Raw genomic sequence first — 18909 nt, 5'->3', positions numbered from 1 at the left:
TCGGCAATGATAACTTTACTTCCAATTGGATTTATATATGCATTACATTAGTGTAATACACTGCAAAATTTCCATTCACGTATCTGAATGGAAAATATTCAGTGTATTTTCTATGTGTGAACGTTTTCCGGCTACAACTGACTATGGTTGAAGCCAACCAAACCCTACAAAGACTATAGAAACCCAATTCAGCATGCAGCCATGGTGACAATTGTTTATCTCTTCATTAGGGGGCCCTACAGAGCGCTGGGGGCATGCCTTATGTCCCGCTGACTCTCAGACTGTGATTCTCATTGGTGGACAAGGTACACGAATGCTGTTCTGTAAGGACTCCATGTGGAAACTTAATACAGGTAAAGAGAGAAGAATTGTAATGCTGCCCGCCATTGCATTGTAGTCTGCTCTGTGCCTTTACACCACGCTTATGTACATGTTCTGCAGCGCATACATATATGCAATACTGCTACATGCAGCTTATGCTGACTTGCCCCTGCTGCTGCTGCCATGCAGGCTCGGTCCTGCTGCTGCCGCCGCGACCACTCTGCCCCGCTGCCGCCGCCGCGAAAGCTCGGCCCCTCTGCCGCCGCCGCAAAGGCTCGGCCCCTCTGCCGCCGCCGCAAAGGCTCGGCCCCTCTGCCGCCGCCGCAAAGGCTCTGCCGGCGCCGCAAAGGCTCGGCCCCTCTGCCGCCGCCGCAAAGGCTCGGCCCCGCTGCCGCCGCCGCAAAGGCTCGGCCCCGCCTTTTGTAAGCCAGAATTATGGCATAAACACTTTGATGACTCAGTGCCATAGTATTTCTTTATCTTGAAATTGCTTCTTTTAAGGAACCATAGAATGTATTCAGTTGCAGGAAGACTGGATAATTATGAGATGAAGCTCTTTATGTGTTATATGACTTCTCAACAATGGTGCTGATTTTAGCTGACAAGACCTGGTCTCCTGTGGAAGCATTAGCAGACCACTCCAGTCCAGAAGCACGCACAGGCCACACTGCAGTGTTTGACCCCGAGAGCCACCGAATATATGTGTTTGGAGGTTCCAAAAACAAAAAGTGGTTTAATGATGTTCATATCTTGGATACCGTGACATGGAGATGGAGGAGTGTGGAGGTCGGTGAGCTAGTTTTCTAACCAAATTTAGCAGTTATCTTTGTATTTGCTACTTATTGTAATGACTACTTTGGTTGCTTTTTATTTTTTCTCCCTTAGTCGAAAGGTAAAGTCCCACCTCTATCTTATCACTCCTGTTCTCAGTTTCTTGGAGAGTTATTTGTATTTGGTGGAGTTTTCCCACGTCCCCACCCAATACCAGATGGTTGCAGTGATTCTCTCTACATCTTTGATCCACAGCATGAGATATGGTATAAGCCCATTGTTCAGGGGGATAAACCTGCTGCACGCTCTGGGTAAGAATGAAAGACGATTGAAATGAATATTTATGCGGTGAATACATTACTTGTTTAGGCAGCCTGCTAGTCTGTTATATATTTATTGTATGCTGGGTGTCTGGTCTTAGTCATAGCATCAACAAAACAAAAACCTGCTCCTAATATCCACTCTCCTACACGTGCAATGTATGCTGATCCAAAATAACATTGTGATTTTGCTGGTTACAGCCCAAGTTAGCGATGGGTCACCCAAAGCTGTATTTACATGCACAGATCTCTGACCAATCTTTAACCCCTTCATGACCCAGCCTATTTTGGCCTTAATGACCTTGCCGTTTTTTGCAATTCTGACCAGTGTCCCTTTGAGGTAATAACTCAGGAACGCTTCAACGGATCCTAGCGATTCTGAGATTGTTTTTTCGTGACATATTGGGCTTCATGTTAGTGGTAAATTTAGGTCGATAATTTCTGAGTTTATTTGTGAAAAAAACGGAAATTTGGCGAAAATTTTGAAAATTTCGCAATTTTCACATTTTGAATTTTTATTCTGTTAAACCAGAGAGTTATGTGACACAAGATAGTTAATAAATAACGTTTCCCACATGTCTACTTTACATCAGCACAATTTTGGAAACAAATTTTTTTTTTGCTAGGAAGTTATAAGGGTTAAAATTTGACCAGTGATTTCTCATTTTTACAACAAAATTTACAAAACCATTTTTTCCAGGTCACCACCTGACAGCACACTGGAGGACGTCCTTCTTATCCATGATGGGACAGGAAACACGAGAGGTTAAAAGGACCCTCCCCCTACCACCCTTCAGTGTTTTTCCTGTCCCATTATGGATAGGAACGGCGAGAGGAGCTACTGTTCTGTGCGGGGGGATTGTGGATCGGGGGGCTTTGCCTCACCCTTCCCTCCATGAGGCACCCGCTGGCCGACACCCGCCCGAGGGTCCCTCTGCCTACCAGTGTAGCGCTGCTCCTGGTATGAGGGTCGCTTCCCCCTGCCGGGGGCTCTCGATCCTTCCGTCACGCCCCCTGGTGCATGCGATCCTGCCGGTTGCCTCTGCGGACGTCGGCGTCTCCATGCGGCCGGCATGAGGAAGCAAATCGTCGCTGCACCATCCTCTCTTTCCGGCCGCGTCACTTCCGGTTTGCGGCTGAGGGGGGCGGGCGGCGTCTCCGAAACAGGAAACGGTAGTGAGCGCAGGAGCGCTGTACAGATGAACAGACGAGCAGAAATATATGGTATGTGCAGTAAGCGATCTCCGGTGCATCATGGAGGACGCAGCTAGAGAAGGGCAGGAGTCCACGGCGCTAGTGAGTAGACCAGGGGACCGGTATTATGGACATTTAAAAAAAAATAAAAAATGGGGCATTATCCTGGAGTTTTGTTATTTTTCTATAGGCGGCCTCATTACCAGAAAAACCGTTAAAGAAGCCTGGCAAAAGCAAAAAATGTCCTATTTGCGCAGCCAAACTGAAAGATACCTGGCAGAAACCCCTATGTGAAGCGTGCACCTGCAGAATCATAGGAGAGGAGCAGGCTTCTCTTATGTCAAATATGAGAGCCATGATAAGAGAGGAGGTCCAGGCTTCTGTATCAGGTCTGGCACTACCTCAAGCCTCACCTTCAGAGAGACCGAGCAAAAGGCAGAGGGTCGATTACTCTTCAGGAGATTCGTTATCTGCTGTATCGGATATAGAGGAGGAAGAGGAGAGCAGAGACCCCCCCACAGAGAGGGAGAAAATACTTATTCTCTGCGGCAGACACAGGAGAACTGTTGGAGGCTGTGCGGCATACTATGCAGATTGAGGATCCACAACCATCTTGTTCAGTTCAGGACGAAATGTTTGGTGGCTTGCGCTCACAGACTGCAAAAGTGTTTCCAGTAAATTCCCATATCAGATCCATGATTTTGGATGAATGGGAGGAGGCGGAGAAGAGATTGACTATCCCTAAAGATTTCCGACTCCGCTTGCCGTTTGACCCGGATGAAGTTAAAGAATGGGTCGATATACCTAAAATAGACATTCCATTGGCTAAAGTGTCCAGAAGAACCTCAATCCCTTTTGAGGACTCTTCCAATCTAAAAGAGCCCATGGACAGAAAGGCAGATGGACTTTTAAAAAGGACCTGGGAGAGTTCTTCGGCGGTTATCGGAGCTAATATCGCAGCAACATCAGTGGCTCGCTCCATGGACCTGTGGCTAAATGATCTTCAGGATCAATTAATAGCCAAAACTCCTAGAGATACTATCATGAAATCTCTGCCTCTGTTAAAATTGGCAACCGCCTTTTTGGCAGACGCGTCCGCGGAGACGGTTAGGTTCGCGGCTAGAGGTCAATCTCTCTCTAATGCAGCCCGAAGAGCTATCTGGCTCAAAAACTGGTCGGGTGATATGCACTCCAAAAATAAATTGTGTTCCATACCCTTTTCTGGGGGCAGGGTCTTCGGACCGGTCCTCGACGATATATTAGAGAAAGCCTCAGACGTAAAAAAGGGGTTCCCCGAAGAAAAGCCTAAAAAATTCCAGCCCTTTCGGAGACCCCGCTATAATCAGAAACAGGATTACAGGGGTAAAGGGAAGCAAGGTAGATGGAGCTACCAGAAAGGGGGAGACAGTAGACCCAAAACCAAAGACTCGAGTTACTCAGGTCCGAGGTCTAGCTACCATAGGAAATGACGCCATCAGAGTAGGGGGGTCGTCTAGCCGGATTCCTAGAAGGTTGGAGGGGAATAACAATGAGTCCTTGGGTGTTACAGGTGGTGTCCCAGGGGTACAAAATCGAATTTTCCTCCCTTCCGCCCGAAAGATTTCTGGTGTCCAGCACACATCTAAAATCATCATCCCCCATGTGGTCGGATATACAGGACCTCCTAAAAATGGCGGCAATTGTTCCGGTCCCCTCCCAAGAAGAGTACAGAGGTCATTACTCGAATCTCTTCTCAATAACAAAACCATCGGGAGAGTCGAGAACGATAATAAATCTGAAGCACCTAAACAACTGGGTGGTATACAAAAGATTCAAAATGGAGTCAATTCGGTCTACCATTCCTCTGTTGGGAAGGGGTATGGTGATGTGCACTCTAGATCTAAAGAGTGCATATTACCATGTTCCCATTTACCTAAACCACCAAAAATTCCTGCGGTTTGCGGTAAACATGGAAGGGAAGATCTATCACTTTCAATTTCGCTGTCTCCCCTTCGGCCTGGCGTCGGCTCCCAGGGTTTTTACAAAACTTATGGTAGAGGTAGTCGCATATCTGAGAAATCGGGATGTGATGGTAATCCCTTATCTAGACGACTTTTTGATAGCGGCAGAGTCAGTAAACCAGCTCAGGGTCAACTGTCAGTTCCTCATCTCCACACTAGAGAGTCTCGGTTGGATCATAAATTGGAAGAAATCGGATCTAATACCGAAATCCAGAATAAAATTCCTAGGAGTCATGCTCGACTCAGAAACAAGAATGTCCTACCTTCCGGAAGACAGGCTAAAGGGTATAATAAAAAAAAAAGTCCATCATTTCTCCCGAGGCCGAAATACGATCAGAGACGGGATGAGAATACTGGGATTGATGACGGCCTGCATCCCTTGCGTGAGATGGAGCCAGTTTCATTCCCGACAGCTTCAGCAGGGAGTTCTGAGGAGCTGGAACAGGAGGCAAAATTCTCTAAATCAAAGACTGAATCTTTCTTTTCAGATCAAGAGGTCTCTGGTGTGGTGGACTCTCTCCAAAAATCTCCGGGTAGGAGTGTCATGGCTTCAAACCCCAAGTGTGTCAGTCACGACAGACGCAAGTCAGGAAGGTTGGGGAGGTCATGTCCTAGGAAGATATTTCCAAGGTCGTTGGGAAAGAAAGGACAGCAAGAAGTCATCAAACCACAGAGAGTTGCATGCGGTTTGGAAGGTCCTAACGGCGGCACAACATTTGCTGAAGAACAAGCATGTAAAAATCTTCTCGGACAATACGACGACTGTAGCCTTCCTTCGACATCAGGGGGGCCCAAGACATCTGGCATTACAAGATCTGGCGGAACAGATCTTCAAGTGGGCAGAGAAGTCGGTGCGGTCAATCTCGGCTGTACATCTGGAGGGATCCAAGAACCAGTTGGCAGATTTCCTGAGCAGGAAAAGTGTATCCCCTACAGAGTGGGAACTGAACAGCGAAGTATTCAGGGATCTTTGTCATCGTTGAGGGAAGCCGACTGTGGATCTATTTGCTACAAAGCAAAACGCAAAAGTCGAAACCTTTTACTCCCTAAACCCCTGGGAAAGTCCAGCTGCGATCGATGCCCTGTCACAACCCTGGAGCAATGGTCTTCTCTATGCGTTTCCGCCTCTAGCATTGATTCCAAGGACACTCAGGAAAATTTGCGAGGACGAGGCCAAAGTCATCCTCATAGCTCCTCACTGGCCGAAACGAAGTTGGTTTCCATTGTTAAAAAAATTGTCAGTGGAAGAACCTCTCCTGTTACCAGTAAGAGAGGATCTTCTTCTACAAGGTCCAGTTCTACACCAGAACCCAGGAGCACTTCAGTTGGCAGCATGGATCCTGAACGGAAGATCTTGAGAGCAAAAGGTCTTTCAGATGACGTCATTTCTACCCTTCAAGCCAGCAGAAAGCCGGTGACATCTGCAATCTACACAAAAATATGGAAAACATTTTGTGGATTCTGTGGGGAGATGACAGTTGATACTGACCATCCAGATATCCCGAAAATTCTTGATTTCTTGCAGTCAGGATTTCAAAAAGGTCTTAGACCAAGTACATTAAGAGTCCAGATAGCGGCCCTAAGTACATTCTTTGATTTTTCTCTATCTACCCACCCCTGGATTAGTAGATTCTCTAGAGCAGTCCAGAGGCTAAGGCCATTCATTAGGAAATCAGTCCCGCCGTGGGATCTTAATCTGGTCCTGAATTTTCTGTATGATCAGTCCTGGGATATAACTGGAGACATAGATATTAACAAACTCTCTATTAAAACCGCGTTTTTAGTTGCGATCACATCGGCAAAAAGATTGGGGGAACTACAGGCTCTTTCGGTACAGAACCCGTATTTACAGATCTTTGATGATAAAATAGTACTAAGGCTAGATCCGGCCTTTCTCCCTAAGGTCGTCTCCGATACTAATATGAATCAGGAGATTGTTTTACCGTCATTTTGCCAATTCCCTAAAAACCAAAAAGAAAGATTTTTTCATAACCTTGATGTAAGAGAGTCAGTACTCAGGTACCTTGATCTATCTAGACCCTGGAGACAGGACAATAACTTGTTCGTTCAGTTCAGGGGTTCAAATAAGGGGAAAAAAGCGTCTAAAGCGACTATCGCACGGTGGATAAAATCTACAATTGATTTAGCCTACAAAGCTAAAGGTTTGAATTCCCCGGTTAATCTTAAAGCCCACTCATCTAGGGCCATGGCCACATCATGGGCGGAGAAAGGGGGGGCTACGGCAGACCAAATCTGTAGAGCTGCATCATGGTCTAATCTTAGTACCTTTTCTAAACACTATAAGTTAGATGTAGTTTCGCCTCAGTTGGCCTTTGGTAGAAAGGTACTTCAAGCAGTGGTCCCACCCTAAATACCATTCTCCTTTGGTATTTCTCCAGTGTGCTGTCAGGTGGTGACCTGGAAAACAGTAATTAGACTTACTGGTAATTGTATTTCCAGGAATCCATCCTGACAGCACTGTTAGTTCCCTCCCTATTGTTTGATCTTTATACTTATGTGATGTAACATTTGTATGATTGATTATTTTGTTGTAATAAAACTTGTTTTTGCATCCATCCAGATGTGTTACTTTGGAAAAACACTGAAGGGTGGTAGGGGGAGGGTCCTTTTAACCTCTCGTGTTTCCTGTCCCATCATGGATAAGAAGGACGTCCTCCAGTGTGCTGTCAGGATGGATTCCTGGAAATACAATTACCAGTAAGTCTAATTACTGTTTTTTAGGGACCACCTCACATTTGAAGTCATTTTGAGGGTTCTATATGGCTGAAAATACCCAAAAGTGACACCATTCTAAAAACTGCACCCCTCAAGGTGCTCAAAACCACATTCTAGAAGTTTATTAACCCTTCAGGTGTTTCACAGCAGCAGAAGCAACATGGAAGTAAAAAATGAACATTTAACTTTTTAGTCACAAAAATGATCTTTTAGCAACAATTTTTTTATTTTCCCAAGGGTAAAAGGAGAAACTGGACCACGGACGTTGTTGTCCAATTTGTCCTGAGTACGCTGATACCTCATATGTGGGGGTAAACCACTGTTTGGGCGCACGGCAGGGCTCGGAAGGGAAGGAGCGCCATATGACTTTTTCAATTAAAAATTGGCTCCAATCTTTAGCGGACACCATGTCGCGTTTGGAGAGCCCCCGTGTGCCTAAACATTGGAGCTCCCCCACAAGTGACCCCATTTTGGAAACTAGACCCCCCAAGGAGCTTATCTAGAAGCATAGTGAGCACTTTAAACCCCCAGGTGCTTCACAAATTGATCCGCAAAAATGAAAAAGTACTTTTTTTTCACACAAAATTTCTTTTAGCCTCAATTTTTTCATTTTCACATGGGCAACAGGATAAAATGGATCCTAAAATTTGTTGGGCAATTTCTCCTGAGTATGCCGATACCTCATATGTGGGGGTAAACCACTGTTTGGGTGCACGGCAAGGCTCGGAAGGGGAGGCGTGCCATTTGACTTTTTGAATGGAAAATTAGCTCCAATCGTTAGCGGACACCATGTCGCATTTGGAGAGCCCCTGTGTGCCTAAACATTGGAGCTCCCCTACAAGTGACCCCATTTTGGAAACTAGACCCCCCCCAAGAAACTTATCTAGATGCATAGTGAGCACTTATAACCCCCAGGTGCTTCACAGAAGTTTATAACGCAGAGCCGTGAAAATAAAAAAATAATTTTTCTTTCCTCAAAAATGATTTTTAGCCCAGAATTTTTTATTTTCCCAAGGGTAATAGGAGAAATTGGACCCCAAATGTTGTTGTCCAGTTTGTCCTGAGTACGATGATACCCCATATGTGGGGGTAAACCACTGTTTGGGCGCACGGCAGGGCTCGGAAGGGAAGGCACGCCATTTGGCTTTTTGAATGGAAAATTAGCTCCAATCATTAGCGGACACCATGTCGCGTTTGGAGAGCCCCTGTGTGCCTAAACATTGGAGCTCCCGCACAAGTGACCCCATTCTGGAAACTAGACCTCCCAAGGAACTAATCTAGATGTGTGGTGAGCACTTTGAACCCCCAAGTGCTTCACAGAAGTTTATAACGCAGAGCCATGAAAATAAAAAATAATTTTTCTTTTCTCAAAAATGATTTTTTAGCCCACAATTTTTTATTTTCCCAAGGGTAACAGGAGAAATTGGACCCCAAAAGTTGTTGTCCAGTTTCCCCTGAGTACGCTGATACCCCATATGTGGGGGTAAACCACTGTTTTGGCACACGTCTGGGTTCGGAAGGGAAGTAGTGACGTTTTGAAATGCAGACTTTGATGGAATGCTCTGCGGGCGTCAGGTTGCGTTTGCAGAGCCCCTGATGTGCCTAAACAGTAGGAACTCCCCACAAGTGACTCCATTTTGGAAACTAGACCCCCAAGGGAACTTATCTAGATGTGTGGTGAGCACGTTGAACCCCCAAGTGCTTCACAGAAGTTTACAACGCAGAGCCGTGAAAATAAAAAATCATTTTTCTTTCCTCAAAAAAGATGTTTTAGCAAGCAATTTTTTATTTTCACAAGGGTAACAGGAGAATTTGGACCCCAATATTTGTTGCCCAGTTTGTTGTTAGTACGCTGATACCCCATATGTGGGGGTAAACCACTGTTTGGGCACACGTCAGGGCTCGGAAGGGAAGTAGTGACATTTGAAATGCAGACTTTGATGGAATGGTCTGCGGGCGTCACATTGCATTTGCAGAGCCCCTGATGTGCCTAAACAGTAGAAACACCCCACAAGTGACCCCATTTTGGAAACTAGACCCCCGAAGGAACTTATCTAGATGTGTGGTGAGCACTTTCAACCCCCAAGTGCTTCACAGAAGTTTATAACGCAGAGCCGTGAAAATAAAAAATAATTGTTCTTTCCTCAAAAATTATGTTTTAGCAAGTAATTTTTTATTTTTGCAAGGGTAACAGGAGAAATTGGACCCCAACAGTTGTTGCCCAGTTTGTCCTGAGTACGCTGGTACCCCAAATGTGGGGGTAAACCACTGTTTGGGCGCACGTCGGGGCTTGGAAGGGCGGGAGCACCATTTGACTTTTTGAACGCAAGATTGGCTGGAATCAATGGTGGCGCCATGTTGCGTTTGGAGACCCCTGATGTGCCTAAACAGTGGAAACCCCTCAATTCTAACTTCAACACTAACCCCAACACACCCCTAACCACAACCCTAACCGCAACACACCCGTAACCCTAATTCCAACCCTAATCCTAACCCTAATCCCAACCGTAACCCTAACCACAACTGTAACCCCAACACACCCCTAACCCTATCCGTAACCCTAACCACAATCCTAATCTTAACCCTATTTCAAACCCTAGCCCTAATTCCAACCCTAACTCTAATTCCAACCCTAACCCTAAGGCTATGTGCCCACGTTGCGGATTCGTGTGAGATTTTTCCGCACGATTTTTGAAAAATCTGCAGGTAAAAGGCACTGCGTTTTACCTGCGGATTTACAGCAGATTTCCAGTGTTTTTTTGTGCGGATTTCACCTGCGGATTCCTATTGAGGAACAGGTGTAAAACGCTGCGGAATCCGCACAAAGAATTGACATGCTGCGGAAAATACAACGCAGCGTTTCTGCACGGAATTTTCCGCACCATGGGCACAGCGGATTTGGTTTTCCTTAGGTGTACATGGTACTGTAAACCTGATGGAAAACTGCTTCGAATTCGCAGCGGCCAATCCGCTGCGGATCCGCGGCCAATCCGCTCTGTGTGCACATGCCATAACTCTACCCCTAACCCTACCCGTAACCCTAACCCTACCCCTAACCCTACCCCTAGTTCTAACCCTAGTTCTAACCCTAACCCTAGTGGAAAAAGAAAAAAAAATATTTTCTTTATTTTATTATTGTCCCTACCTATGGGGGTGATAAAGGGGGGGGGGGGGTTTATTTATTATTTTTTTATTTTGATCGCTGTGATAGAACCTACCACAGCGATCAAAATGTACTTTGCCGGACGGCAGATGCGGCGGGCGCACTGCGCATGCGCCTGCCATTTTGGAAGATGGCGGCGCCCAGCGAGGAGGCGTACGGACACCGGGAGGATCGGTAAGTATGAAGGGGTGGTGGGGGGGTGGATTGGAGCACAGGGGGGGTGATTGGAGCACAGGGGGGGTGATCGGACCACAGGGGGGAGCGGACAGCAGGACGGGGGAGCCGGCAGGCGGACGGAGGGGACCGGAGGACTAACGGAGGACTGGGGGGGGCGATCGGTGGGTGTGGGGGGGGTGACTTCAGGTTTTCCAGCCATGGCCGGTGATATTGCAGCATCGGCCATGGATGGATTGTAATATTTCACCAGTTTTTTAGGTGAAATATTACAAATCGCTCTGATTGGCAGTTTCACTTTCAACAGCCAATCAGAGCGATCGTAGCCACGGGGGGGTGAAGCCACCCCCCCCTGGGCTGAAGCACCACTCCCCCTCTCCCTGCAGATCGGGTAAAATAGGAGTTAACCCTTTCACCCGATCTGCAGGGACGCGATCATTCCATGACGCCACATAGGCGTCATGGGTCGGATTGGCACGGGTTTTCATGACGCCTACGTGGCGTCATGGGTCGGGAAGGGGTTAAGAGGTTGTGCGGTCTTCTGATAAGTCTTTAGTCACTCTGTGGCTGCAGATTTCTGAATCCTTACATCTTTTAGTGTGCATGCTGTCTGCATTCTCCGTGCTGCTGGTGAGAGGGGGAGGTAACGTGACTGCAAGCATGGAATTTAATTTGCATGCTTCTGGCCACATTCCAACTAGACTTGCTCAACCTCTCTTAATGTAAGTGAATTTAGAGAGGCTAAGTACGTCTAGTCCACATGTGACCACATGTATGCAAATCACTTACTAGTGGTCATGTGGCCGACTGCTGTTGCATACGTGCAAAATTGGGTATGTTAGATCAATATCTGCCCCAACAATAAATTGTCCGGGGTCCACATGCACGTTAGACAAATCCATTGATATCAGCGGGTTTAGGCGACATTACTCTAATGTGTATGAGGGCTTTATAGATTTTAAGATTGGTCTGAATTAAGACCACCCATACACATTAGACTAATGTTGGCTGAACCCGCCAATATCGATGAATTCAGCTAAGCGTCTCACTGTGTATGGGGGCGCCAACTGACTAGTGGTCCTAACAACAGATGTCGATCGCGCATGACCAATTTGACTGCTTATCGCATTTTTGTCCTTGAGATAAGCCACCGCCTTTCCTGTTCCTTCTAATTGTCTTAACTTTGTTTTTTTACTTTTTTATTTTATCTGTCTGCATGCTACAATCCTGTGTGGCAGACAGATTTTTTTTTTTAAGCACTGATCAATGTTCCCATCAAGAGACAAATTTCAATCAGATCAAATGGGAATTTACACAAATCATTTTGGCCTGATGATTCACAAATTGGTCAGATATCTCTACATGTAAAAGCGCGTGGGTGACTGCATCTGTCGCTTATGTTTTGGTTTAGTAGCAATTCTCATTGTCCTTACACCTATTGTGATACATTAAAGCAGGCAATTTAAGGGGCAGGTCTTGTAACATTGTTGTTTTACACTTTTGGCGGCATGTTCACTGGGAAAGCTCTCACTGTGCTCGCTGAACATGTCTATAGGTCTCCATGCACACTGCAAAAACAGTGAATATCCCCTAAATAGTTTGTACCAAACTGACAAGATACATATAATGTGCTGTGTTCTGTTTTAGGCATTCTGCCTGCCTTATGGACAGAGAGCTGTATATCTTTGCAGGTTGGGACGCACCAGTGATTTTCAATGATCTCTATGTTCTTGATCTTGGTGAGTGTTTGTATCCATGACATGTTTGTGTTTTAACGTACAATATCTGTTAGAATGGACAAAACATTAATTGTGTTCTCCGCTATTGGACAACCCATATATTAATTGTCAATCAATATGACTGGCATTCTTGGCTCTAGGTGGTGATTCAGTGGTAGGGATTAGTAAAGAGCGAGCATGTTATCTGAGCATGTTCGGGTGCTAACCGAATGTCTTCATCGTGCTTGAAAAATATGATTGAGTCCCTGCAGCTGCGTGTCTCTCAGCTGTTAGATATTGCCTAACAAACAGACCACTCCTGCATGTGTTGTGGCTGTCTAACAGTCGCGAGACGTGCAGCCGCGGGGACTCAAACATATTTTTCGAGCTCGCCGAAGACGCTTCGTTAGCACCCGAGCATGCTCAGATAACACCTTATCGGAGCACTTTCGCTCATCACTAATAAGGATGGCTGTCCCAGTATGTGTATAGAAATCATGGGGCCACATAGAAGAAATAGGTAGGGTCCCAGCATATAGGCACTGTTATAGAAGGGCATATCTCCCAACTTTTAAAAACCTGAGAGTCATAAGTATTATGCTTATGCAGTAATTTTTCCCCTATTTAAAGGCCCTTGGTGTTCTTACCCAAAACAATACCCCTTTCATGGACCCCATAAAGTATGATGCCAACAAAAAAAGCCCACACAAGCACAGTATAGCACCCCGACACACAGTGTGATGGCCCTACTGTTCCCCACACACAGTGTAATGGCCCTACTGTCCCCCCCACACAGTGTAGTGACCCTACTGTCCCGCACACAGTGTGGTGGCCCTACTGTCCCTTACACACAGTGTAGTGACCCTACTGTCCCTTACACACAGTGTAGTGACCCTACTGTCCCTTACACACAGTGTAGTGACCCTACTGTCCCTTACACACAGTGTAGTGACCCTACTGTCCCTTACACAGTGTAGTGACCCTACTGTCCCTTACACACAGTGTAGTGACCCTACTGTCCCTTACACACAGTGTAGTGACCCTACTGTCCCTTACACACAGTGTAGTGACCCTACTGTCCCTTACACACAGTGTAGTGACCCTACTGTCCCTTACACACAGTGTAGTGACCCTACTGTCCCTTACACACAGTGTGGTGGCCCTACTGTCCCCCACACACACAGTGTAGTGACCCTACTGTCCCCCACACACAGTGTAGTGACCCTACTGTCTCCCACACAGTGTGGTGGCCCTACTGTCCCGCACACGCAGTGTGGTGGCCTTACTGTCCTGCACACACAGTGTGATGACCTTAACACAGTATGTTCTCCACAATTCCACCGCATACAGTTGATGCCCCCCAAAGCTGCCCACACCGTAAGATGGCCCCACAGTACCGTATATCCCCACACACTGAATGACAGCCCCATACAGGTACTCATTGATAAAATAAAAAGACTACTCCAAGCCCACATTCCCTCGCTAATCAGATCTCTGCATCCTGTGGTCTGACGCTCCGCACACAGAGCTGATGTTCCATTATGCCATCACTATATTCCACTATATCTGACCAGTCTTCACCTCTCTTCCACCACCGACTCGCAGGCCGATTAGCAGCCGCCGTAGCTTGCCGCTATTAGCGGTACACAACTGTGCATCAAAGAAGAAAACCACAGTAATCCAAGGTCTGCAATTGTTAGCTTGGTCTGCTCCATAAAATATCCCATGGCAAATGTTTTGGCCTCATCTGAGGAGTCATTGTGTGAGAGCTGCAGCCAATCGGTAGCTACTGATCACCGGCAGTGTTTACATTTTGTCCAAGCAGAAGAAATAAACTGTGTAACACTTCATTTATTTTGTGGAAACTAAACACTTGCTGCTGAATTCCCCTACATATTAGAGCTGATCATTGGGGATCCCTGAAACGGGACCTGTGTGGTCCGTTAATCACTGGAGGTTTTTTTCTTTCCTAAATAAAACTAAAGTGCATTATGGGATTCTCCTATGATTACTCCACAGTAATTGTACATAACAGACCATATAGAGGTCTAAAGGTTTGGTTTTCTGATGTAAACTTTAATGTTTTGTATTAAAACTGTACTCAGCAAGTTTGTAAGAGACAATCTATGACACCAAGCTATAAGTAGTACTAGTAATAAGCTAAGAATACTTTATACTTTGCCTCCGATACTGATATTACATCTTAAAGTGGAGACCAAATTAGCATCCACCTCTCGCTCAACATTTAAAGCGAATTTCTAAATTTTAATTTTGCCATTGCCGTAATTAACTTCTATTTCACAACCAGGAATTATGGAGTTTTCTCAAGTTGAAGTTGAGGGAAAATCCCCCACACCCCGTACGTAAGTGAATTTGTAATTGCTAACCCCTCCATGTAGGGTCATGGCTCAAATTGTCTGTCTGGTTACTTAAAGGATGTGAATAACTTTGCACCATTGTGTTTTTTTTTTTTTGTTAAACACTCTGCAACAGCAAAATGTATGATGGTCGTCCTTCTAGCTACTGTAATTGGTGCGCAAAATGGACAAAAATATGTCAGGGCTTTGCTACTAGCCGCTGCTTTCTTCCTGCCTTTTTTTCACTTTTAGAAATAGAGGTAACATGCAGGAGAAAGGGGTGGGGAAAATATCTGTAGTGTTTGGGAGGGTGGACTAAAGATGGTGAGGAATCTGTATAGTAATAAACTTGTGTCGATACATGAAAGCTACTGCAGTAACCTAGATGCCCACAGACTTCAGATCCAGCCTCTATTACATGTAGTGACACTCCACAACGGAAAAAAAAAAAAAGATACTAGGAGATTGTTACATTTTAAAAGGGTCTGAAATGAATGAGTTTGAAAACACAGAAACTTACTGCATTATTTTGTTTTAATGATTGTAATCGCCAACATAAGTAAAAAAACCAAAACATATTATCTTGTCAAAGATATCCATACCCTCTAAAGCTACACTTGTATCTGCTGATAAAACTTTACAGCAAGTCATTCAAAGAAAAACAAGGCCCCACGTTTTTGAAATGTGAATAATTTAGTACTTTCCTGTTTGCTCCTTGGTAAGCATTTTTGTCCAGGTGTTCCAGATTGTGTCATATGCAAATTGTCTCTTTAGAGAGGGAGAGAACTTGAGCCACCTATTGGAGGCAGCAATCCTAAAAGTTGGTATTGACCCTTTCAACGAGACTTGCAATATGACTTAGGATAAAAGCCTAACCAGAATCTAAATTTTCAGACTCTTTTTTCGGGGTGTTTGACCTTCTGGGATCATTGCATGGCCATTGTCTTCCCAGAGGAGCACTGCATGGCCTATAAGTCTCCTTACCCTGACATGTCAGACATGTCTCTCTTCACAAGGAGAAACGTTACCCCTTTTTGTCATTGCACACTGCAATAACCTATTGTGTACTGTACTATCTGTATATCACACACGAGAAAAATCCAGTATACTGTGCTATATTTAAAAGAATTACCTTTATTTAACATAACTACAAAACCACATGAAGTTAATGTAGCAAAATCACACTTGTATTAAACACCAACAGGTATAATCATATAGGTCACTACTTGATTTATGTGGGAAAATACATCAACACCCATCTGATCTACTATCCATATGTAAAGTGCACCGTACGATCCTAAATCATAGGTGGTGTCCTAACAAATTAGACACTCATGCCACTGTGGGATCAAGTTGAAACATACTGTAAACTGGCACTTACATAGGGGGTGATCTGCCGAGCGTGGTTTTCCAAAAGCACCCCAACGCGCGCTTCGTCCTTTTTTCAGCTTCTATAAACACGGTTGACTCGCCCCACTCTGGACTAAAACTACTGAGCAATATGATCTTACACCCGCGGCTAGTCGCTGACATATATTGGGCAATGGTTTATTAAACTTATCCGGAATCTTTCAGTTCTAAATGACTGTTCAAACCAAGCACAGACACACGGTGCACCTTTTGGCTTTGCAGATTAGTTTCATGCACCTTCGCAGCTACTAGTTTTCCATCGATCTCGTCCATCTACTGGATCATTTAATACAAAAGTTGTCAATCAAAGAGGGGCAGGTGGAGATATTTTCAAGTGGAAGTAGATGGAAATGTGCATGTACTTTGTTCGAATAGTCATTCTGTGCTGTCCCTTAAAATCTTACGATTTTTGTTCCCCAGAGCAATGTTTTGCTATGTGGCTTTCTTTTTTAATATTTGATATATTTTTTATTGAAGTATACATGAATATACTGCTCTTTTCCATTCACCCTTTTCTCTTAGTTGGCATTCTGCTGCCTGTGTATCTAGTTCCCGTTTCCTAATCCATGGTGGCTTTGATGGAAATCAGACTCTTAACGATACTTGCATATTCAACACAGGTAATGTTTTAACACTGATGAGCAAACAAGCTCGGATAAGGTGTTATCTCAGCATGCTCGGGTGCTAACTTAGTGACTTTTGCGCTCGAATAATATGTTCGACTTCTCTCGCCTGCATGTCTTACGTCTGTTCGACAGCCGCTAAATATGTGGGGATTGCCTGTTTCTTAGGCAATCCCTGCTTGTGTTGTAGCTGTCAAACAGCCGTGAGATATGCTGCCGTGGGGACTCGAACATAGTATTCGAGCACTCCGAAGACACTCGGTTAGCACACGTACATGCTTGAATAATGCCTTAATGCAAGCTGATATGTTTTATATTAATTGGGAACATTACTTTTTCTTGTTACAGTGACAAAGACTTGGACTACATTGGTCCATGATTCACTGCCAAGTTCTCCCCGTGCTGGTTCTTCCATGTTGTCCCTCCCTGGAGTGAAAGGTGACAGTGAGGATTGTTCTTCTAGTGAACTACTCATCTTCGGAGGAGGAGACAATAATGGCCACTTCTACAATGATACTATCAGGCTGCAGAAATCAGACATCCTTGATTACTAACTTCTGTTATATTGGCTTTTAAAATAACAAAGCTTTGACATTTTTTCTTTAAGTGTATGTATATAATGTTTGGTGAGTTTGTAAATAGTTTTAATAAATGTAAGGATTTTCTGTGTTTGATTGTTGCGATATGTATAAGTTTTTGTCAGCATTTGTAAATGAAGATTACTTTATAAAGTAAGGCTAATAGAATCTGTGTAAACTTATTATTGGGGCCGCCTTCTTTCATTCTATGCAAATCTTCATAAAATAATGTCCTAATGTGAAAGTTCATAGCCTTCTGTTCAGTGACATGACATATTGGTAACCTTTTATCTCATTGATCAGAAAATTTTAGATTAAAGCACTAAATGACTATCCAAACCAACGCAGCATCTTCTGGAGGCCATAGCCCTAATAAAAATCATACATTTAGGGTCCATATTGTTTTTTGGATTTGCCAGAAATCCTTCTTAGCGAAACATGCTAGTGCGACGCTTGGTGCACCCTTGGCATGGCCAAACAGTGCACTGAATTGATTGACCACTCCAAGGGTGCACCAAGCACAATAACATATATTTTAAATGAGGAATTATTTCTGGCTAAAGCGGCAAAGGACTTGGACACTAAAGGTACAATCTTTGTCTGGCCTTGATGTACTGAGCTTTGGTTTCAACCGTTATTTTGTACAAATACATTCCCTTTTTTCATAGTATTTAGGTTTTCGCTGGATGCAGCAGCGTAACTTGAAGCTCATGGGCCCCGATGCAAAATCTCCAACAGGACCCCTAATTATTGCAAGTTTTTAATAGTATTGGTCTTTCATATAGGCCAAAGGGACTTTTTGGGACCTTTACGCTCCAGGTCCCTGTAAGTAAAGTATAATATATGGTCATTTTTGTGATAAACATAATTTCACACACCTCCTGCTCCCTTCTTGAAGTGAGTATCTGAATCGTTAAAGCAGCTTTTCTCGTCTCAATTACTTGCTAGTGCAGAGCGCAGCAGTTGTGATGAGTTTGTTGCTGCGCTCTGCACAGGCAGTGACCAAGTTTATAAAGCGCTCTGTATAATGAAATGAGCTTTGTCATCTTTGTTGCTGCCTATGCAGAGTGCAGCAACCTGATGACAGACTCATCACAGCTGCTGTTTTCAGTAGTGGCAAGAAGAAATCATAAGGTAAAGCTGGATTCAGCTCCCTGCCTATCCTCCCACAGTGTCATCCTTTTACTACAGCTACCCTGTTCCTCATCGATTTGGGCTTGGAACCAGTGGTAAAGCACATTTATCCAAAGTGTCCCAGTAGCCATTTTTCAACATAAGGCAAGGCCACATGTTGCTCGTGCTACTGTGTGCAGCTTGCGTGGCCTAAATGTGTCACCATGTCCTCAGTCCACACTAGAGAGGATGAAACAATTTGGCACTATCATTAACCCCTAAACAATACGTGCCATACTAGTACGTCGCATGTTGTCTCCCCCTTTGATGTGGGCTTCAGCACATGTCAACTGTTTGGAACAGCTGGCATGTGCCTGTAACAGCCGCAGGTGGAATTGCGATCCACCTGCGGCTGTTATCCCATTAAATGC

At 44.7% G+C, this 18909-nt stretch overlaps 1 protein-coding gene across 2 annotated transcripts in view; it reads left to right on the top strand.

Moving 5' to 3' along the window:
- LOC143806765 (kelch domain-containing protein 1-like) overlaps positions 1-17458 on the top strand; it is a 38382-nt gene extending 20924 nt beyond the window's left edge. The window contains exons 5-11 of one of the 2 annotated variants that reach the window (XR_013221557.1): positions 231-353; positions 920-1107; positions 1207-1403; positions 12327-12418; positions 14706-14756; positions 16687-16784; positions 17136-17270. Coding sequence is in view for 1 of the 2 variants with exons in the window: in XM_077287641.1 (XP_077143756.1) it covers positions 231-353; positions 920-1107; positions 1207-1403; positions 12327-12418; positions 14706-14760; positions 16687-16784; positions 17136-17341 (959 nt within the window). In the remaining variant the exon portion in view is untranslated. Of the gene's footprint in view, positions 1-230; positions 354-919; positions 1108-1206; positions 1404-12326; positions 12419-14705; positions 14761-16686; positions 16785-17135 lie in introns of both variants that reach the window. The other variant, XM_077287641.1, reaches the window with a different exon arrangement.
- Positions 17459-18909: the final 1451 nt, after the last annotated feature.

Source organism: Ranitomeya variabilis, chromosome 2, assembly GCF_051348905.1.
Source record: "Ranitomeya variabilis isolate aRanVar5 chromosome 2, aRanVar5.hap1, whole genome shotgun sequence".
Taxonomy (NCBI): domain Eukaryota; kingdom Metazoa; phylum Chordata; class Amphibia; order Anura; family Dendrobatidae; genus Ranitomeya; species Ranitomeya variabilis.
Note: the sequence above shows the minus strand (reverse complement) of the source record. Positions and strands in the feature narration are given on the sequence as shown.